This window comes from Thermobia domestica, chromosome 9 (genome assembly GCF_964235325.1).
Source record: "Thermobia domestica chromosome 9, izTheDome1.hap1.1, whole genome shotgun sequence".
NCBI lineage: Eukaryota > Metazoa > Arthropoda > Insecta > Zygentoma > Lepismatidae > Thermobia > Thermobia domestica.
In genome coordinates, this window is record NC_137462.1 from 43,581,996 (window position 1) to 43,606,210 (window position 24,215).

General features: G+C 37.0%; 1 protein-coding gene across 2 annotated transcripts; it reads left to right on the plus strand.

Moving 5' to 3' along the window:
- The first annotated feature begins 1,311 nt into the window (after positions 1-1,311).
- Positions 1,312-22,887, plus strand: Srp54 (splicing regulatory protein 54). Of its 2 annotated transcripts, none has more exons than XR_014133030.1 (3): positions 1,312-1,515; positions 12,256-15,089; positions 22,664-22,887. XR_014133030.1 is itself a non-coding variant. In XM_081771022.1 (3 exons), exon 2 carries the CDS (start codon positions 12,469-12,471, stop codon positions 14,737-14,739), a length of 2,271 nt encoding a protein of 756 aa, XP_081627148.1. In that variant the 5' UTR covers positions 1,312-1,515; positions 12,256-12,468; the 3' UTR covers positions 14,740-14,776; positions 22,664-22,887. The 2 variants fall into 2 exon arrangements, 1 of the variants encoding a protein (XP_081627148.1); XM_081771022.1 differs by having other exon boundaries at positions 12,256-14,776.
- The last annotated feature ends 1,328 nt before the right edge of the window (positions 22,888-24,215 follow it).

The window sequence follows — 24,215 nt, forward strand, 5'->3', positions numbered from 1 at the left end:
CAGTGTTATATGGCTTTCGTGAAATTTTAGGGAACACTTCTACAATGCTGGCACAATACACAAAAATTCCGGGTGTAGTGTATGAGATGGGTTCCCGGCAGGGTATAAGTTTACTTTATTGGCTTGGGCATTTTTTCTGGGTTCTGAGCTGAGCGAATGCACTCAGTACCTATATTAGAAAATTGCTCTTTCTTCTTTATTTTAGCTTTCCGCGCCTTATAACTGCCCTTATTTACATATTTGGACAAGTCATTTGATTTTCAGTTCTATAATCTGATGGATCCAAGGATCTACAGACCATTTTTCAGCTGATACAGACTCCCCTATGTTCGTATCTCGCTGCTGGCTTTTCGGACTTACTAATTTTAATAGCGTATGGAATTCTGAATAATCCATACTATAGATTTTTTTTTGTTTGTTTGTAGGAACGAGGATCTTCTATAAGTAGTTCATTATTCACCATTGAAAATACGGTGCTTTCCTGTGCATTATTGAGGCGAAGAATTCACTCCCTGGTCCACCAGTTCCTCTTTACTCTCTCTCTCCCTCTCGGTTTTTTTTTATAGAAGAGGGGAGGGCGGATTTTGTGTCAGCAACACAGCACATATCGCTGCTATGGCTATTTTATCCTCTTCGGATGAAGTCATATTGTGGAATAGAAAAACAATAATATTTACGATTACGACAGTTGATTGCCCTGTACGTAACACGTTTTTCGTCTGTTTAATACAGCGACCACGAGAGGCTCTGCTGGCAAAACCTACCTAGTGTTAAGAATCGTATGAGACCCATACATCACCTAAGGATAAAAGAATTGCATGCGGCCGTGTGCACCAACGAAGTTCAACTGTTGAACGAGGATCATAACAAAGATCGGTGTAAATGTCTGTTGCACCAACAACGTTCATGGCTAAGTCTCGGTCTAATGGTGGATAAACAAGGTTTTAGCTCGCACGGCCGAATTTGGGAGATGGAAGTTTGAGTTAAGCAACACTGTTAAGTTGTAGCCTGGGTTGAGGCCTTAGTTCAGATTCGTGTGAAAAGGATTAAGAAGACTACTGTGACTTCCGATAGATTCTTGACACTTATTACTATATTTCACTCTTTGAACTTTTCGGTGAGCACGACTTATAGAATTTTGGGCCTCAAATAACTTGCGAGGGGAATATTGCGCACAAAGCAAAATAAATAAATATTTATTCGAGTTGCTGTACAATTAAATTAACATTAAAAAAAATTGAAAATCCTCATTGTGTACACATCCGAGAAGAACGAAAAATTTTACCACGAATATCACCATCACCAACGTTGTATCCGTTTCCGGTTCTTCTAATGGCGAACACTCGAGAAAGTTGTTTATGAGTGGCGTGCGCTTCAATTAAGATTGAATTTTTTAAAAAGTAAACGAAGTCTTTTCTACGTAATCTTATTGTGATCATATAGATTGTGCTTGGTTATTGTGGAACTGAGTGTTTACGAGTATAAGACGAATTGCACCAAAAAGAAGTTCATGAGGTACGGAAATAATAGAATACCGGTATATGTAATACGTTTAGTGTAGTCAATTGAGTATATTGTAAGATTAAATATTTTTCACGTGATTTCGTTAGTTTGACATACATAAATTGAATGTGGATGTACTTTATATAATGATGGGTAAAAGTTTTTGGTACTTTAAAATATTCGGTAATCAAGCTTATTCAAATTAGGAATTACGGAGAACTGTCGTAAGTTCTCTAGACTAGTTCGTGTGGTAAGAGGTTGTCTGAGAAAGGAAGATCATTGTATCGTTAAAAATCGTACGATGTATTAGGTTCACTCGAGCAGACGGTTCTACCAAATAGAAAATTTATAGCCTAGATAAAATACAATGTGAAAAACTTTTCGTGAAGGAATGAGAGTGTGAATATAAGTGATTAGCACATTGAAATGAATTTTAAGTGATGGTGAAAGTATTGTATATATGTGTTCTCTTCCACTATCCTCTTTTATGCGTATACCCCCGTCGCTGAAGTGCATGCTCCATACGGGCGCACCCCCTTTCTACCGCTCGGCCCACCCTGTTGCGCCCCTTCTGACTCGGTTATATGGCATTCGTGCTTTTTCTAGCGGCCACTTAGTACAAATTGGTTCATCTTATGCACTGTAGTTTTCATGTTATACGCTTACACTGTACTGAGTTTTCCTGAAGTCAATCTGCAAATAGTAATGGAGCTCTTCATTTAGTGCATGCTAACCTGAGTAGAAAATGTACAAATTGTATGAAGATTTGGTAGAACCGTCTGCTCGAGTAATGCCAATATGCATTTAGTTTGGTGTATGTCACCTCAGTCACAAAAGGCTATATTAAAATAATAGTGTGCATAGTACGAGGATTAAGCGTATTTTAAGCTTGCTTAAGAGGGTTGAAGTTTACATTATATCGCCGTTGGTATCTTTTTGACAATTTAGACAAAAACAAGGTACTCTGTTCTGGATCACATATTTACCATCATGGTTTTTATTGGCCCCCCGCAGTTAGAATGAACATGAATTAGCTTACGGTTAGAGCAGTTTGGACCCATTTTGTAAATATAAATATCTAGTTGAATATCTCGTGTTTGGAAAACGATACTACGTGGTGCGGACATTGTCAAGTTCATCCGTATTTTTAACCGTAACAACAAACAGCCGTGTGAGATTGTGGTTCACCTTGTGTGCATGTGTTTGTTCGAGGTTCTCCAGGGCATTTATTCCGTTAATTCCAACGCCTCAGGTTTTCAAAATCACAATAAGGACTTATGAATAGGTTAGCTTAGGATAGGTTTCGTTCATATATTTACTACATAGGTTTGGCGGGGCTTATCGCAACTTGACGTGGTGCACCTTTATAGTGGGTATAGCAATGTTTAAGTTTTACAAACTCCAAATGAAAGCATGGTAGGATGAAATTTCTGTTCTTGTATCAAGTGAATAGTGTAAAGTATCGGAAATAAATAACGTTATCATAGTATGTTTTCTAATAACAATAGAATAATTTAGAGTGTGGTTTAAGTACAGACAACCATCAATGGTTTTCGCGAAAAGAGTAACACTAAAATGACCAGTATTGAAGTCTGTGAAACTATACTACTTGGTACTGAGAATCAAATATATGCATAGCGTTGGCAGTATCATAAATCAAGTTTGGAACATATTATCCCATTATGTGTTGATATTAAATGCTTATATGGTTTCAATGTACAGTAATCTGTTCTACTCTGTTATATATTTCATTGTACGGGTTAAGTCTACATCAATATTGGAAGTTGGCATTTCGCTATAAAAAGTACTACTACTGTGAACTTGTCGGTCTTTGTGCCACAGTGTAAGCCCAGCATTGTTGAGGCTTGAGTTAGCTTGAGGTAGGTTAGTTTCGTTTAGTTAGTTAGTTTCGGTTAATCTTAGTATCCTTTTACCTACTCTGCGGCACTGAACCTGTCTACAGTGAAAGCACGCACTGTTTGATCAAGAGAAGCTGGTATTGCATCTATTTTGCGTCAGGGCAAAGCTGGAGAATCCACGCGTTAACGCGGGTATGCACGTAAATGAAGATGCGTTTATTTAATCATTTTCTAATATGGTGGCGTGTTTTAAAGGGTTAAGTTCCGATAAGCCCCGCTGTGCCAAAGCAATGTACTAAATAAATGGACGAAACCATACCTAACCCAATCAAATCTGACTGTTCATAAGTAATTATTATCAATGTTGAAAAGCTGGCGGGCCTTAATGGAATAAATGCCAATTTTGTACACAAGGGGTAAGAATATATCGAAACAAGTAAATACGAGGTGCTACCCAAAATATCCGAGAAAGTCATTATGAAAATCAGAGAACTATAGTTAGGTCCTAATGTCCTCCGTCGCCTTCAAAGTAGTCCTCTTCGGCATGTATGCAATGATCCCAGCGGTGTTCCCACTTTTAGAAGCATTCCTGGAAGTCCGCAGGGTGAAGGATGTTCCAAGACCCGTTGCGATTCTACTTGTATGTCTTCAGTGAAGTCAAAACGTCTCCCTCTCAACGCGTGTTTCATATTCGGGAACAGTTAGAAGCAGGGCGGATTGATTTAAAACATTTGATTTTTTTAAAATAAAAATCGTCGATTTAAATCAAATTCCGAAATAATTTAAAGTGAAAATAAGTAAAGTCCCGTTTCTGTTTTGTTATTTCGATTCTGCAAGATGATAATACAATGAGACTCAAATGTACAGTATGTACAGCATAGTATGAAAACAAGTTTCATGCGGAGGAAAATCCGGTTTTGAACGGGTAACAGGGCAATCCTGTTTTCTTCTCTTCGTAACATAGGGTTTATATTGTAAATCGTTAACTATTCCAACGGAGAAATCACCATCGTCATTTAAGACGAAGATTTTTTTGTGTGCGCGTCTATATGTTTGTTCCCAGATACACAGAGAAAAATCGTTTCTCCGGACAGCGGTATATTGTATAAATATACGGTATTATCAATTATTTGAGTCTGGTAGTACCAAACTAAAATTTCACTAAATTATTAGGCGTAATGCAAGAAGGGTCATCATTATCATTGTAAATAAATATATCGGATTTGGATTCAAATCTTGGTGAGTAATAATATATTTTCGAATTAATAAAGTATGTAATACGAATCCCGTTTTCTATTCAGCTATTTAATACGATTTTAAAGTGCACTAGTAATGTTTTATTATCATTATTGGAATTATGTTCGTATTACCGTAGTGCAGTTCTTCGTCGACACAATGCACATTGTGATACCGATTAATTTATTCATGTATAATCATATTCGGTTTAACAGTACAGGTTTTACAAATTGAGCGTAGGCTCAGATGTAAAATAATAGCATAAATCTATATGATTATAATTTAACAGAAGAAACGAAAAGTTTACCAAACTGGCCTAACAACTAACCTATGTAAATAACACGAACATAACGATAATAAGATAAACTGGCACAACTGCACAATACGGGAGCCACCGAACAGACAAGTAAAACATTCATACCGGCATCAATGTAGTCGCTACCGGCAAACCGGTACGTTACAAGCCTTCCGATTTTTCAAAATGTATTTTCTCCAAAAATGCCAATGACAAAAATGTGGATTTTGAGACTTGCTCAGTACCATACTGTACTATAGCCTTAAAAAGGAGATCTTCCACTTTTGAGTTGAAGAGGATTTATGAATAACTGAAATTTTCCCCATATATTAGACTAGTTTCTGTTACCAAATTCTCACATACTGGTCTCCTGAAATCAAGATCTAGCCTTGTTTGACATGGCATTTTAATTCTGCATAAAGATAAATAACAGTCACAGCTTCCAAAATATATGTGCAAATTCCAAAGCATATTACAGGTTCCAGTGCTTATCACTTCCACTACTTTGCACTCTGCTTAGAACTGAAATTAGCAATTCAGTGAACTAAAATAGCTCTAAACTGCATCTATCAGTATTAGGGTGTCTATCGGTCACGATTTTTTTTAATCTGTGCAAAAAGGCGTATAGATTGGAAAATTTTGTTCTATAAAACGTCAAAATTCACCACCAAAAATGTCTCTGGTCGGCTTTAGACGCTACCAAATCGCAAGGAAAGGACGCTTCTATCGCATGCATGAAAATTCGGCCCAATTCGCACCTAAATTCGCTCTTGAGAATGTTACTAAATTTTATGGTGTGGGAAAGAAAAGGTCACGAAATTTCATTTTGAAATTTTAGTAGACACCCTGAGTATCTTCCTTTGATATTGAGTGATGGCTTCCTGTTGGCAAGGTTCTAGAACACAAATTCCTCTTCCCATTTAGCTGTAATAAAGACAGAAAACAACGTGCCCTGTGGGGCTCTAATCCACCCTCACTCGCTAACGCTCGCGCGGCAATATTATGTGAATTAAATATTAAATTTAGGTGAATTAAAGTATGAATTTGGAAGCGATCCGCTACTTGCAAAGTAAGAATAATTATGAAGATTTTATAAACTACATAACGGTAGATATTCTAAATTTTAAGTTAATGAAAAGAAACTAATATATTTAAATTGATCATAATCGGTAGCACCTAAATCAGGAAAATAGAATGGACCGGGATTGCAACTATATCTAATCAATAGCTTTTATCTCACCATGAAGTCCTCCTAAGTTCGGGCTGTCGCACTGAGAGAGCACCTACACAGGCAATATGTACCCTGCCGAAACTATACAACCGAGTTCCTCGAACAGCACTCCTCTAATGGTTTTGTTCTCCACTCGTATGTAACGTCAGGTAGGAAACATCGGGTGATCTCCACGTGTGGTCAAAATGCCATCTTGAAACTTTACCAAATACAAAGTTAGCGTTGCCCTCGATGCTCTACAGTCATTCAGTCTAGATAACTTCTGCATATTCTTCACTGTGGCAGAAACAAACCATATTCAAAGCTGGAGAATAATTCCAAGCTTGACAGTTTTCCAAAGCTTGATTTTAATGTACATCTTGTAGAAACGAAGTGTTGACTCTTGTCAAAATACACACGTAGCATGACTTATAAAACACACGAGCAAGGAACAGTATTGGAGAGCACATATTTCAATCAATGGCCGAAATTAATGCAGAAAAAGCTGAATTCACATGGAATGATAAGAAATAAAGTAGTTGCAGTTAAGGGAAGGTAAGGTATTTGTTGTCTGGGGAATAGCTGCTCACCTAAGATTTATTACTGTAATTTACAGTTTATTTTTATTTATTTATTTATTTATTTATTTATTTATTTCAATGACAGCAGAATTGCTGCGTTGTAGTAACAGGGTGAGTCACGAACTCAGAAAACGGTTGAGAAAGTCAAGAAATTTAGCTTTTGGATCACGATCTTTTTTATTTGTACAAATACAAGTAGAGACTGGAGAATTTTGTTCTATTACTACCACATCGCAAGCAAAACATGCTTCTATCGCTTGCATAAAAAATTCGGCCTAATTCGCACTCAAATTCGCTCTTGATTGTTCTTTAGCTGACATCATTAAACAGTGACGATGCAAATCGAATCGTATCGCTGAAATCACCTACGCTTTTAACCAGTTTATTCAACTTTGAGAAGACACCAAGTTTTTATCGCTCTAGGGAACAGTCTTTGAAAGTAGAGATAAGATATTACTGGTTTTTGAATGTTACGAAATTTCATGATTTGGTAAAGAAAAGATCACGAAATTTCATTTTGGAATTTTAGTAGACACTCTGAGTAAACATTATTAACGAAGATTGCTCTTTATTCTTGGTGTGGCGTCATGGAAGGGTTTTAGAGAGAAAAAAATGGATGCCCTAAAACCCATCCAAGCCTAATATTGAATGTTGAATGGCTTATTTGGCAAATTAAACGCAAATGAAACTTATAAGCCACACTCGTCCTCAACGGAACGATCGACTGTGTTTATATGTCACACCGACTCTAAAGGGTTAATGACAGGATGGATTGAATTAAATCAGATTTCGAAATCAATCAATTTAAAGTGAAAATAAGTAAAATTCCGTTTCTGTTCTGCTATTTCGATTGTGGAAGATAATAATCATAACACAATGAGACTCAAATGTATGAAAGCGAATGTCATGCAGAGGATGATTAGGGAAAATCCCATTTTGAACGGGTAACGGCGAATCCTGCATGCTTCTCTTCAGAAACTTCTCTTCCACCGGGGAAATCACTATTCGACATTTAAGACGAAAATTCTGTTGTATGCGCGTCTGTCTGTTTGTTTGTTCCCAGATAGTAGAGGGGGCCGATCCCCTCTCTGAAACGTAAAAATTTTGTTAGGGTTTATAACTTTAGGCAAAATTTACGCATTTTATATGTATTTCTTGTCGCAAGCTAGTTCCGATTTTTTAAAAATATGCCCCTGCCACCAAATATCAGTAACTTTTTTACAAAAGTTTCATGTGGATAAACATTGTGTACTTTTTCCTTAATGCTTAAGAAACATTGTTTGGAATTGAAATAGGAATGATTGGGAGTTACTTCAAAAGTCAACCTCAATAGTTTCACTTAAATTAACATATAATAAGCATGATTAACATTTAATACTACTTCCTAATGTTTATTCCACAGTTCACGACTTGTATAATACGAGGAGAAAGATTTAATTTTAAAAAAATTCCCCACCCTGGTTAATGGTGCATATTAAGTGTGTGTGTAAATGCTTTTCGTACAAAACCAATTATTTTTATTTTGCCCTCTCCTTTCTCAAGTACATGGTAATGTAACTAAAGAAAGATCCACGTGAACCCTCTTGTTTATTGAAAATCCGCATACGATTTCAAAGACTCTGCCTCCATCATCAGTACTTTAGAAAATAACTTACCAGTTAATAAGAATTACATTGTGAAATGTTTTCTTCCTTGTAAGAAAATTAATAAGTACAAGGAGCTGTTTTTTGCTTCTCTACGGGATAGATATAAAACGTGTAACTGCATGAATCTTAAATCATTGGAGCACAAATTAATGTGCACATGACGAGGGAATTTAAAAAATGAAAAAGTATAATTTTAAAGTAGTTGAAGTATCGAACTGGAAGTTTTTGATAACTGATTTTAAACTAAAGTAGATAGTTTGAATTCATTTGAATTAGTATTGAATACACTATGTGACAAAATTTAACTTTTATTTTGTCTTTGGGATGATATTGGTTATTTTCCAATTTAGAGAGAATATGATGGAAATCAGTTCGTATATTTTTCAAACTTTGTTTTTGTAGTGAATACACTGGATTCTTGTCTTTGTAGCCCTTAAATTCCTGCACTTCATACGAATTTTAGTTACGTAGCTAGTACCTCAGCACTACTCATCCAATAATCATGGTTCATAAGTCTTTCTCTTTAGAATAAAACAGGGTTTCAAATAGTACCACGCACATGCATGCCTGATGTACCTTAAAAGGGGAATTTCGTAATTTTTGGAAAATTTTCCTACAAAAATAAAAATATCAGATCTCGAGGCCTTCTGAAGTGACTCTCAACATAGATACTTGAAGGAACTCTACCCTAGAAAATACTTATGCCCTATAAGTAATTCTTCCGCCAAGTTTCGTTGCAATATATGAAATAGGTATGAAGAAAATATTTTGCAATCCTTGTTCAAAAACAAAATTTATTATGTATATAGAAAATGAAAAACAAAATTTTAAAACAGCAGAATGAAACAAGCTTTCTTCACACATATATTGTACATGCTTTTCAAAGAGATTGAACCATTTAAACTTCATTTTCGGTAAGAATTGTTGTTGCTGACAGTGGCTTGCACGAAAGCCATATTTTATTGCGTTCCAATAAATGTTTTAACGCAAAACATTTTCATAGCTTGAACACAATCACTTTAAAAACCGTCTGTATTTTCTACATTGACATTTATATGGTACATCACTCTTATGAACAGAGGACAAAATATAATTCACCATCATGTTTTCATTGTACTATCCCTGATGCCGGCGTTTGAAGTTTAAAATGTCCTGATTAAAGCTCTCTCCATGCTCTTCGGAATTCGTTCCCATGTTTTCATTAAATTTTTCCAGATGTGACTGCAGAACATGAAATTTGAGGGACATTCTGCATCCCATTTTACTATAGCTTTCCACCAGATTGTTTATCAGCCCCGTACAATTTTGTGCTTCATGATTGCCAAGAAATCCTCGAATCACTGCTACAGAAGTTTTCTAAGCATCCCTTTCAATTCTGGTGAGTATGTGAGGAAAAACTACACACTAAACAATCATTTTGTTTGTGGGCCTGTGTAATAACTCCGGCTGTTATCTTTGACAATTGGGGGAACATGCCTTTTAAATATGTGAATACTGTAGGTTTCATATGAGTTTTAACAAACTCTTTAATTAACCCTAATTTGATATCCAGTGGGAGCATTAGTACCTTTCGAGGGACTCTTAGTGGCTCAAATTTCACGTTTTGCTCTCCCACCGAAAAACTCTGTCCGTAGTGGCCAGTCCTTCTTGCAATAATGCGCACCAGTGTCTCTACTAATCCCAGAGGCAAAGGTAGCATGGGAACTCTGTGAAATCACTTTGAGGGTTCACTAGGATTGCGATAACTTCAAAGTCCCCTATAACCTCGCATTCATATTTTTCGTAACACAGGCCCTGCAATAGGACCTTTACACTATTGTATTCCTCCTTGAGATATACAGAGTGAGCGAAAGGAAGAGACAAATATTTGTTTCCATTGTGGAGATGCAGTGCTTTCAAGCTCTTAGAAAACAATCAGTGAAAAGCCACCATTCATGAGGATTACAGAGGATACCAATTGACTCGAGCAACTCGCGGTGACATTGTTACAGAAACACAACCCATATTTTATGGTGGAAAAACGTCAAAAAAGGCTTGTGAAGTGAACTCTGAAACGATACATTCACAGACTTGTCTACTAAATTCGACTGTTTCAGTGTTGAAGTGAAAAGCTTGCCATTGACTTTAGTGAGACTAAGATCTCTGATCAAATCATTAAGATCTTCCTGATTTGGATAGTACGTTTCTGCTGGCGGAGAATCACTCGCGTAGGCCTCATCTCTCGTATTTTAATAATCAGTGTCTGACGAGTCATTTCTTCAGAACTGTTCGATTTCTTGGGGAGGGGGGGGGGGAGACGCAACGGGATATTGGAGGTTGTGTGAAACTGGGGCCATCGACGAAGGAATGTCGGGATATGCCACTTTAGGTGCATTTTTGCCACTTCGTCGTTTCGATGGGCCCACTATGCAGAAATAGCAGTTGGTACTGTGGTCAGTTGATTCCCTCCAAATTCGTGCTATTGAAGACTTCATTGACCTTTTTCTCTGCTGTACTATTCTGTCAACAAAGAAAAACAAAATATTAGCACCAAACAAAAATATCATATACGGTACATTTATAGTAAAGTAACTTACAATTAATATTGTACAACTAATTTACTGGACGTATATTTGTAGTAATGAAGATCAAATAAAAACATACCTGGCTAACTCACAATAGCATCAGAGACAAAAAAATAATATACACTTACCTCTTTATAAATATTTCCGGGAGTGATTGTTGCTCCGAATTTTCCCACGTATTTTGTAGCATAAGAGAAGTACGAGAGCCGCGCAATGTTGCCAGGTGAGATTGGGAAATAATCTGAAAACGAACTGCAAATACCCCAGAAATTACATAATTCATAGAGGTAATTTTTAGCACATATTTCGTCTTATACGTCACAAAACGAAAATTTATTCAAAATAATGTAGCGTTTCTGTCTTCTTTCAACACAAGCTAATAGAAAATAATAATTAGATTTCAAGGACAAAATGTGCGTTACATAGTGATATTTGTGTAAATTAGGCGACAAATTCTATGTAAGCTAAAGAACTAGTTCTATATATATATATATATATATATATATATATATATATATATATATATATATATATATATATATATATATATATATATATATATATATATATATAAATATGTTGGTTTCAGACCCACCCAACGATGTATTATGCATAATTTATTTCCTTTTTTAAATTAAAAATATATTAAATGGACAAAATTTATGTTATTTTATCCACATTTCTTTGATTTGCCTTTCATATTTACTCCTGTATTTACCATTCTTATGTGTAAGGAAAGTTGCATCATAAATTATAGCAAATTGATCATTCACAGTAGTAACTTTGTGTAATGAATTAGAGGGTGAGTTGAGGTACCACTGTATTTATATAGTTGAAAATGGGAAATTCACTTCAAAATGCGAGTGTCATTTATAACAATTTTATGAATAGTCTTACGTTGTATCTCACAGTACTGGAACTATAAAATCATATAGTTTCGGTGTGCGCTGACGTCTTTGTTGATGACTTCTGAGTCCAGCTAAACTAAAGTCATGTGAAAGTTCCTGCGTTCGTGCAGAATCTTCCTGAGAGAAAAATTAAACTACTTCGCTTGTAAAAAATTGAAACGAACTCGACTTCTTGGAAAAAGTACGATGCCCAATTTGGAGGAGTGGATTACAGTTATCATAAACTTCAGATTAATTTTTTACTCTATCAGGAAATCATACTGATTTTTACCCAGGAAGGAAAAAATAAAATAAAATAAATAAATAAAATAAAACTGCGATAAATCTATAAACTGTACAATGTAAGACTGTTCATATACAGCATCCAGCAATTTAATAACTGTGTTATTTTTTTCTCAGTTTATATTATTTCTTATATTGATTTTTTTTTTTTTTTTTTTTTGTTTGTTTCAGAAACTTGAATTTCGATCACCTTTAGCAGTAATGATGAAGTAGAGGTGCATGTATTTCTCACCATTGCTACTTGAGAAGAACGTTATTTTTTTTTCCACTTCATGTGACGAGCCATACACCAAGACAAGAAGAATGCTTTCTTCAGAATATTTGATGTTGAGTCGTGGTTCAGGTCTAGGTTTCCTTGCCTAGGTCTGTGTGTAAACTATTCTGATGAAAGGATCGGAAGAAGTAACAGTGATTGAATATTGCTCTCAAGTGTCACAGTTTGCCAAAATGACAAACTCGAAAGTGATTCAAGTGACGAACATTGCCCCTCAGGCAACGAAAGATCAAATGCAAACCCTTTTTGGGTATTTAGGAAAAATAGAAGATATTCGATTATATCCTACTATTCGTGATGTAGCTGTACCTGTCCAATCTAGAATTTGTTATGTAAAGTTTCATGATCCTACGTGCGTAGGAGTAGCTCAACATATGACGAACACTGTTTTCATCGATAGAGCGCTGATAGTAATCCCTTTTCAAAGTGGAGATATCCCAGACGAACAGAAAGCTTTGGAATTGACGAATCAAGGAACCATGGTCCCCGGTCTCTTTCCATCAGAACCTAAACTGCCGCCGAATGTCACCAATCAGTTGGAAGGCGTTCCTCCCAATCAGGTCGTGTTAACTATCGATCCGAGACTCGAAGCCAATAATCTTCCTCCTTACCCACCATTGCCTGCCACTCTTGATGGACGTAAAATCGAGGAAATCCGGAGAACGGTGATTGTGGGAAATCTAGACCCCTCAGTATCTACGCAGGAGTTAATCGATTTTTGTTCCATAGCAGGAGAAGTGAAGTATATTCGGTTCTGTAGCAGAGATGGCGACAGTTCGAAATATGCGTTGGTGGAGTTCACTGAACAAGCTTCTATCATCCCAGCGTTGCAGCAGATGAATGGAGAGGAGATCTGTGGAAGACCGGTTACAGTTTGTCATTCAACCCAAGCAATTGTGAAGCCACAAGCCAAAAGCAATGAGGCTGCTCAACGGGAAATTGAAGAAGCAATGTCCAGAGTAAAAGAAGCACAGAGTTTGATATCAGCAGCTATTGATCCAGTGATTGGGCTTCTAGGTAAAGAGAAGAAGAGGAGCAGGAGTCGTTCACGATCACGCCGATCTCGTTCGAGATCTCGAGGGAGGAGACGGTCTCATTCACGTGGTGGTTCACGCTCCCGCTCTCGTCGCCGGTCGCGATCACGTGGCAGATCGCGTGGAGGAAGATCTCGTTCCCGTTCAAGACGTTCCGGATCTAGGTCGAAGAGGACTCGGTCAAGATCACGGGAGAAGCGACGAAAAAGTCGCAGTCCCGGTCGACGCCGTAAAAGTCACAGCCGATCACGATCACCAAGTAGGAAGAGGTCGCGGTCACGGTCCAAATCGAAAGTTAAGAGTTCAAGAGGTCATGAGAAGTCTCGAGATAAGAAAGAGGATAGGAAAGATGATAAAAAGGAAAAGAAAGAAGAAGTTAGGAAGGAGCCGGAGTCTGAAGAAAAGGAGGATCATGCAGAAGAATTGGAGAACGACGTGAATGAAGAGGGAGTTGATCAGAAGGAAGTAGCACCGGAAGAGCCTGATAAAGATAGAGAAGGAGAAAAGGAGAGTGACAGAGAACGTGAGGAAGAAAAGGAGAAGCGCAGTGTCAGCAGAGACAAACACTCCACAAGAGACAAGATGAAATCTCCGAGAGGCGGATCTAGTTCACGATCTCCATCCAAGCCCCGTCGTCACCATTCTCGGTCACCATCATTCAGATCACCATCTCATTCCAGACGCAAGAGTCGATCACCATCACGCAGAAAAAGTCGAACGCCTGTCAGAAGAAAGCGTCCATCACCACGACGCAAGAGAAGTAGATCTCATTCACGAAGAAAGAGTAGGTCGCCTCCCCCCAGGCGAAAGAGCAGGTCTCCATCCAGACGTAAAAGCCGCTCCCCGGGAAGACGCAAGACCCGATCGCCGTCTCGGCGGAAGAGCCGAACTCCTATTCGGCGAAAGAGCCGATCCCGATCTAGACGGAAGAGCAGATCACCATCGCGACGCAGGAGTGCTTCCAGACCACGCAGAAGAAGTCGCTCTCTGGGACGAAGGCGACGATCGCGCTCTCGTAGGAGATCTAGAAGCCCAGTTAAGGCTACAAAGGATAGGCGAAGGGACAGGGATAGGGATAGAGAACGAGAGAGGAGCTGGGATCGAGATAAGGAAGATCGAAAGAGACGAGATCGTAAAGCAGAAGAAAGAGAAGAGAAAGTGAAAGAAGCCAAAGTACCTCGCAATTACGACGAGGAAGAGAAAGGATTTGACGCCACCGATCAAGACGACAGTGAGAGAAGGAGCGAAGCCAATGACCGGGAGAGTAGCTATGCAGAAGATCCAGAGGAAGCAGATCGGGAAGAGAAGTTGGTCTCTGAGGATATGGATATCTCTACGTCTCCATAGCCATAATTATACGTATTTCTTCTTGAGAAGAACTTAGGTAATTGTAATCAATAATTTGATCCTTTCAGAAGCAAAATATTTTCTTTTTGTTGTTGTGCAAGATTTACTAAGCAGTTTGACTTGATTTACGGTCGTGTGTTTTAATACTCGAATTAACTGTTTGCAATATAAATATCATCGTGAAAATGAACTGAATAGAATAGAAGATATGAATATTTCTTTAGTAGTTGCATAATATATGTTGACATTTCTTCTGTGAAAGTGAAATTGTAAGAGAACCATGAACTCTCTCTCCAGAGAATAAGTGAGAATGCAAGTCAAGGGCTGATACGAAAGCTTTTATAAACCAGGTAAATTGAGTGGAAATTAATAATAAGAAATTTTACTTCTGGGTGCTGTAGATTAGCGATTTTCAACCTTTCGATGTTTATGAGCCAAGTAGACTTACACAAGGGGAAAAAATGTATCTTCCCGTTTTCGTAAGTTACCTTGCACGTGAATATATATATATATTATTTAACAATAATTGATATATTGTTTATATGTAAGTACACTTTTAATATAATGTACTTGCAAAATTTTGTGAATGGCCGTTGGAAAACGCTGGTCTGTGTAACGTAGAAGCATACTTTAGAAGAAGAAACTTGTAATTTTCTTCTGCTACAAAGTTCTGCTAATTGTTCAATAAGAGTACAGATCTTACCTTATTTATTTTTGAATTAAAGTTTCAAAAATTGTTAAAGTCTATATATTTGAGACTCGTTAGGAAAAGAAAGTTTCTGTATTTTTTTTATTAAAAAAAAAAAATGGCTTTACATTTCTTCAAGCATTTCTGCTCACACCTTAGGTACAGTGTCGATAATTATGTACATTTTCTTGAAAAACGTAGCTTTTTCTTGAAAATATGTTTCAGGATAATAGAGAAGCTGCGTAGATTGTACGTGAAAATGCATAGAGGAATATATAAACTATGGAACAGAACTTCTAGCATTTTTTTGTTGAAGAAAAATTAACTGTTTGGACTGACTGTAGTCAGTAGTTAAAATTATGACGAGACAGGGAAATGATTTGTTTACAGAAGATAACAACAGGAAACTGGATATTTTCGCTGGAACACAAAACTTGTATAAAGTTAATTCGTAAAACAAGAAATAAAGAAGTAGTCGCACCCTTAATTGTCTTGTGACGATATTCGTTATTTTTTCAATCTTACAACTAGTACTTAGTTTTCTGATTCGCAAACTGTGCTTCGCGAAGGGTTAAAAATAATTAACGATACGAAATACAGTAAACATGGCAAGATGAGTTTAGTTTTCTGCGTCTCAAAAAGGTTGGAAACCGCTGGTCTACCATTTCAGTGTTTTTGTTCTAAACTAGTGTATTATTATTTCTTGTTGCGTTATCTAGTTAATATAGTTTGTGTGATAGTACATTATTAGAGACCGGATGTTTAGGCACTAAAAATCTGGAAAATAGGCACTAAAAATTTAAAAAATAGGCACTAAAATGTAACTCGAAATAATACAGATAAATACTTAATACCACTAAAAAATAGATTCAAGTCATAGATAATGTTCAAAGAATATAGAAATATACTTGTTTGTTAAAGAATACCTTCTTTTACTGTATATACAAAAACGAGGCATGTTATGCATTCCACATACTGGGTGAACCTGAAAGATGTGCACATACTTCGGGAGGTGATTCATGACATCAAAAGAAGACAAAAAGTACTGTTGCATATTGTCGACTTCTGCGTCGTGTTCAAGTGACAGGGGTGCCAGCTTGGAATCGAAAATCGAATCCTGACAATTGGAACGGGACATAAAGGTGCGCACATACTTCAGGAGATGATTCGTGACATTCAGGAGGACTGTTGTCTTCTTTTCATGTCACGAATCACCTCCCGAAGTATGTGCACATCTTTGAAGTTCATCTTGTATAGCTATATATTGCAACGTACCACATGCTTGTGTTTACAAATACATAATATACGTAAAAATGTGTGTATTATGTTACATAAATTATATATTTTCCCAATGAAGGCTTATTTTGAAGAAAATGCATAGAATAGGCAATATTAGGCACTAAAGCAATTATTTAGGCAGTAAAGGTCGAAATAGGCAAAATAAAATTGCCTTAAATCGAAACTATAACCCCCCATATAAACTTTGAAACGTTATTTTTGATCATACCTTTAATATTAAAGAATAGGCATTTTGCCTAACATCCGGTCTCTATACATTATATATGTAATATGATTTACGTACAGATTACACAAGTTAAAACTAACAATATGATCTATAGATAATTGTTGGAAGTAATGGAAGGAAGATATGGTGGAGAATGTCAGCATAGCTGTTATGTAGTCTTGTGCGCGTGTAACTTATATATATTCTGATTCTTCGAAGTTTTTTTGACTGCAAGAATTAGAAATATTGAGACAAAATTTATTTACATTCTAATTGTTTACACTGAGTAACTGCCATGCTTTTCTTCCGCTCTTCTGCAGTGTTACCATACTTTAATTTGTAGAATAAACAAATAAAACTGAGAGGTAGTAACTAACTGTTGTTTTTGCAGAAATCTCGTGGGTAAATATAATTAAGTCTCAATGTCTCTCTAAGTTGCCTTTGTTTGAATTCAATTTTGGTTCAATCTAGCTGATAAAGTATGACTACAGATCTTTCAGGATGAAGTGGAAACTTCATTCTTTTATTTTGTAGACAGAGTTTAAAGGTGTATTGATTAACGTTTCTTGACATCCCTTTAGAACCAGACAAAGTATATGAATTCATTGATTGATTGATTTGTATTTATTCTTAGCAGTGTGACTATATACGATAAGACTTGCTGTTTAAAGTAGGATCTGGATCGGTGTAAAGAAATAGAATTCTAGGACCTCGTGCACCCCATTATTACTACTAGAGAAGGGCTAAGATATATCCCCGCCCAGTCAATTACATGTCTCCGTAAATTGTTGTAACAACTCCTCAAAAGCACTCATTTTCTGTGTGCAAATTACCTATCTTGTATATATCCCAGCTCGCGCCAAGTGAACTTTATCGTGGACAAACACAATGTGCGTGAGTTTCCTCTGGGTTCTCCCGTTTCCTCCCAATTTCTTCAATCTACCACTTCATTCATTTCTCATCATCACCATCTCCTTTAGCCTAGCCGTCTTAACCGTGGGACGTAAAACTCAAAGATTTAATTTCATTTCTAGTACGGTATATAATTCTGTAGTTGTGAATTGCTTTCAATGTTTCGACTAATTTTCTTTTCATCTCCTAAAATTTTCGATATAGTGTGCGTCATGGTTTGCCCCTTCCCTTGACATCTTGCTATATTTTCCCCATTGAAATTTCCGAGCTTTCCATGCAGCACGAACAATGACAAATCAGGTTCAGCCAATGCTGGGAAAGGATGGCAGTTGTCATTTCTGTTCCTCTGAAAAGTTTAAATTGAGTTTTTGTGTTGTACGCTCTTGCGCAGTATCGAGGTTATGAAGGACAGGGCCTACTGCTAGCGTGGGTTTCGAACTATAACCGGAGCTTGAGTCCAGTACTGCAGTTGGCCGGTGCATAACAGACCATCATGCAGAGCAGGATTAAAGGAACATTTTGTCATCATTATCAGCATTTGAAAAAATTAAATCTCAAAGAATTTGATAATAATATTCAATTTCAACCAAAACAGTTAGAAGTTACTGTACATATAAGAAAGATTAGTGTTATATTGGACTTTTAAAATATACATTCTTAATCTAACTTCAGATTTCATTTTCTCGGAAAGGTAATGATTTTAGGAATCGTTACAAACATCTCGTATACGTCAAGAATTTTATACGACTCCTAACTGCACGACACACTTCTTTACTGCGTAGAGAACTACAACAGCGAGTCATAAGTTTTAGATATTTCCAGAACCCAAATAGCATTCGAGTGTATATGCCGTGATCGAGCGTTAGTATAAGATCAAACTGGCCCAAGAGATAGTGTGGAAAGCGAACTAATTAACACGGAGGCCGTCACTCCGTCAGTATCTTGAATTTTTTTAGTTGCAGTAACGATGAGTGTTTAACAGCGTATGATAAGCGAACTCGTATTGTGAGTCTGAAGTCGGGCGTAACGCTGTGCAGCAACCCAAAAGGTTTGTCACGTGAAAGGGGAAAGTACAGTGAACCATAGCAGCACAGCAACTCGTTAGGTTCAGAAATTTCCTGCAGGCTGTGCGAAGATCAGCCAAGATCTGGCCACCCCAGGGTAGCAGATTGTGAGGTCATACAACACGCCATTGAAGAAAATCCATTAGCATATAACGATTGCCAAACCAACTCTGCTTGCTCCAGTCCACTGTAGTGTATATCACCTTCCTGAACCCGTGAAAGCCATCACGAGTTGTCGAGTTATGCCACTTGAGTTGACCTCAGGGGTGGGTAAATGAGTTATGCCACATGCCCTCAGGGCATGCTCAGGGGTGGGTAAATGTGTGCCGACAGCCTACCAAATCCGCATGATATGCATTTCTTGAAACGGATTTTGTCACATACGATGAAAAGTGAGTGCCTTTCCGAAATCTCAATGTTCAAAAACAGTGGTTAAGCTCTGTTCCAGAAGCGCTAACTTCCAGAAGCGGTTGTCAAACAGGGCTGTTTCGAGCATAAAGTCATGTTTTCTATGTGGTGGAACTACAAGCGGGTAATTCACTTCCAGCTCCTTCCTAATGGTCATACCATCAATGCCGACCTTAATTCCGAACAGTTGGAGCGTATATATGCTACACTACGCCAAAACTGTCCTGCATTGGTAAACCGAAAGCGCGCCCTGTTGCAACAAGATAACGCAAAGGCACACTCAATTCGAAAAAGACAATAAAAAATGCAGGAACTTGACATCAAAGTGATGCCACATCTGGCGTATAGTCCTGACCTTTCCCCTTCGGATTACTGCCTGTTTCGGCCCATGGCCCACTTCCTGAAATCACGATGCTTCACCAATCAGCAAGAGTTGCAAATAGCAGTGACTGATTTCTTTGGCTGTAAGGACAAGACATTATGTCGATGTGGAATCGAGGAACAGGCAGGAAAGTGGCTGCAGACAGTCCAGCACGAGGGGCTATACTTTGAATGTTAACCTGTAATGAGTACAGGTATTTTGTGTACCAGAATCAGGATGCAAAATCGTAACAGTCGTATGAGTGTATGTGTGTGGGTGGAAGAAAGGAGACAAAAGTGAAGAAAAGAAAGAAAAAAAAAAAGACTTTTCTCACTGGAATGTTTCGACATAGGGAGAGATCACATATTTGAACACCTCTAAATTATTCAACTATTGAAGATTAGGGATACCGTTAACCAGTAGTTCACTCATTAATTACTAGTGAAATACATGCTAATTGTGTATGTATTACATTTACTGTATTTACTTTCAAATTTCTGATAATAGTGTCACCTTATTCACCCTTGGATGATTTTAGTGGAGGGGAATTTTCTTCAAAAAAGTATTAAGTAAGGGGAATTCCCTTCCATTTTCCTAACCAGAATATTGCAAAACTGACGACTTATACTTTGTGGAAAGGCAGGTATCAAGTTTCCTTAAAATATTTCTTGCCTACATATAATTTTCCAGGGTATAAAGGAGAATAATGAATATAATAGAATAGAAGAGTGAATGTAATAGATCTCTAATTCTAATCCTTAAAAACAGTTTCGGAAATTTATAATAACTACAGAAATTTAGAGAACGTGGTATCTACAGCACTTCATTTTAATATGAGATACCTAAATTAAATAATCATTATCAAAGAAAGATAAATGATAAGGGGAGTTGGTAAACATACTTTAAATAAATTATCTTGTAAGTTTCTATTAAATGTTACAAAAAATGAGTATGAAATAAACCTACCTCCGGAATTAAATTCTTGGAATAAAAAGGAGGTAAGAAGGGCCCCGTTCGATTATACTACCACCTATTAAAATTGCAAATAATGGTCTAATCTAAGTTCTTTAAGAAGTTGGGGATTTCGAAGAAAAGCTGCTAACGTACATCTTTAAAACGTGTCTTCAAATTAATAATTACTTCCTGTTAAAAATAAATTGTTTATAATGGATTTGAATGTAAAGTTGTATTATTTAGGGTGTCATTTCCTATTATTTATTTATTTTATTTTTTTTTATTTTATTTATTATTTTCTAAGCCGTGGCGTATGTTGGATTAAGTTATATTACTTAGGACGTCTGTGCCTATTATTTATATCAGGATTTTTGTTGTTGCTAAGCCGTCGCGTATGTTGGAATAATTTCTTTTGAAGAAACATTTTTTTCCTCCTAACTATAAACCAAGTAAATATTTTTCTTTTTGTAATAGTTTATTCTTGAGAACAACTGCTCACATGAGTATCTAGCAAATTAACAATATCGGTGCAGTTCAGTTATCAATATTGACGCCCTTACTATTAATTTTTTAGGGACGAAAAAGTAACAAAAATTCGTAGATCACATTGGCAGCATTATAATAGGAGGTTATGTATAAAGAATCTGACTTTCATTACGATTACTTTGATGGTATTTGTTACGGTATATACATTCTTAAAAGGTCTTTATTTTGTAATAATTGTCGTGAGCAGCAGGTTGAATATCATTTAAGGATGTATTACAAGGTGGTTTCCGATCTACAGTGACCTATGTTAGGAAATAATATGATGGGATCATCGACGGTACTGTATCTGACAGACCTGCATTCTGGCTGTCGCCCGATATTGGTTTTCATTGTAGGAAGCTGGCATGAATATAGATAGTGTAATGCAATGTCCAGTTGCTGCCACTGTTCACAGACAGTCAGTAGTGTGGGTGTCTTCGCTGTGCCTAGGTCTGTTTGAGGAGACTGAAGAACAAAAGTCCATCGGTGAGGAGCGAGAAATTTCACTGGAATGTGAATGAAGGGAATGACATGGATACTAATTTCTTCCATTTGTTGAAGGAAGAAAACCATCAAATAAGTATGGGAAGTCTAGTCTTTACGCATCATACCCGATTTGTTTCCCCTCTTACACATACCGAAGTATCATAGTGTGATAAATTGGTATCAGGATGTTAATGTGATAATAACTGTTATTCACTTTGGCATTTTTGGCTACACGGTATATCCTCAATCAGTAACGATCATCTCTTGCCGAAACTTTTCTTACAATCACGATAATATCTCTGGAAGTCGTTAGTTCCACTTTCTCTGTCGACTGTTCCACTCTGTCGTTAGTTCCACTTTCCCAACACCGTTTGCAATATATCTCTATGTATCTAGATGTGTCCCTGTGACGAAAGCCTGAGATTTCCTGATAGTAGCTGGTACGGCTCGTAGCAAGACGGGATTGACTTGTTTCTGCCGTACAGGAATCGCCCCACTCATCGCATGTTCTGTCTGTTTTAAATACACGTGCTTTGTAGTTCTTCGACACGGTGAATCCACGTTTGCTTTACATCTTGATTATGGCACTATAACTGTACGTTTTACATATCGGAAAGCGCCGTCATATAGCCTTCCCAGTAGTGGTCAATCTTGGGTGATCAACACTCACCGAGCGTGGTCCTGTAATCCAGCTCTCTCTCTCTCTCTCTATCAGGCAAGATAATGTGGTGGGCAACTGTTGATACTGTGAAGATTGGTCTGTGCATGCACCGGGATTAAGACCCGGTCATCATTAATAGTAGATTCCGTCCTTCATAAACTCGGCGTTGCATAAAGACATAAAATTCAAACTGCACGGCCGGTGATGTCATCATTTCCTGTTAAGTGGTGCTACTATCGCTTATGGAAATCGTCTCTATAGATCGGAAATAACCTCTGTACAATCATTTCTTCTGTTTAGTTAATTGTGTATCCATGTAGTCACTACAGGATGTAATGTGATGTGTTCCTATTTATTGCAGGCCTTCATCTTAACGGAAAAACAAGGGATGTTTCAAAAAGAAGTTATTTTTAGTACACGAAGCCAAAATGAGATAATCAATTCCTGTTATTTAGTATTTATTGATTCCAATGGAGAGAATTCAATGTTCAGTACGCTAACAAAATAAATTTTGAAGATTTTTCTGTCCATCTTCGTATTTAGGATGTAGAATTTAAGTTTGAAGAAATAAAATATGAAATGAAATTGTTGTTTTTTTTATTTATTTATTCTTTTAGATACGCTAGTCACCTGTAGTTGAAATAACTTGAATTCATAAAAAGAAGGAATACATTATTAATATCGTTTTTGAGCTACTATGAAAAAAAAAATCATAAAACTTAAAGCACTTTCGCTAAATTACTTCATCAGATAAAGGAAGGAAGAACTAGGGAGAAAAAGAAAATTAAGCAATAGAGATAAATCTGAAAAGCATTCAGGTGGTTGTCACGTTGTGTGGTAGTTATCAAGTTTTAAGCAGGGAATGAGAGTTTAGTGGCGGAAGATACAACTTACGGAACAAGTACGATGGTAGGAGCGCAGGGGTGCGAATTGTTAATAAATGAAAAAGAGAAAAAAGGTCGAAAAAAAAAATTTAAAAAAGAAGTAGTACGAGATAAAGAAAAATATGTGGAAGAAATAATAAAAGTTTGTAAAAGAAAAAGTATGGAAAATGGGGGTGAGTGTAGTGAAGCAGGGTGTACTGTAGACAGTTAAGACGAATGTGGTTGGCTGATAGTGATAATGTAAGTGTGTAACTATCTCTGAGGTTAATGAAAGTGTGATGAAATGTACTGTTGTGATGGGTCGTGGTACGGGACAATTGGGTGCAGAATTTGAGCGCTGCAAAAGTATTTGTGTTTGTCGATGTAAATCCAAAAAGAAGTTAAGTTTCTCTAAATTGGAAGATTGGACAAAAGACTCATTTAAACGTGTAAATTAGGTTCGAAAACTCGCAGTTATGGAAATTGTGGAAAGTGTGATGGGGTTGTTGGACGGTTAAACTGACATGGAATATCGGACATGTTTTATATCCGAGTTTCTGGAGTTTCTTCGGTATCCTCATTAGACAACAATATTCTACTTACACATTACCTCAGTCTCATGAAAAGTTGCAAACCTCACGCCCCGAACGTGAAAAACTTAGCACCAATTCCTAATCCAGTTTGTTTAATTCGTTCTAACCATGAATAATTGCACGTTTGAAAATAACTTATTTTCAGATAGGGGCACTGGCATGAGCACTCGCATGGTTCCTCATATGCCGACCTATTTATACAACTGGATCAAGAAATACTGTACTCATCACCTTGATTTCACCACGGCCAACCAGGACTGGAACAATCCTACTAATAAAGACAAGCGTCTGAGTCGATGCGTTATGCTAATTCTAGTAATAAACTCGCGCTAATAGATGTCGCTACCTGCTCTATCATGTGTTAAAATGTGGAGGCAATTGCCAATTTTAACCTACTAGTTCCAATAAGTCTTAAAGTTTGTTTTCAAACTTGAGAATAGACATTCCGAGACTGACG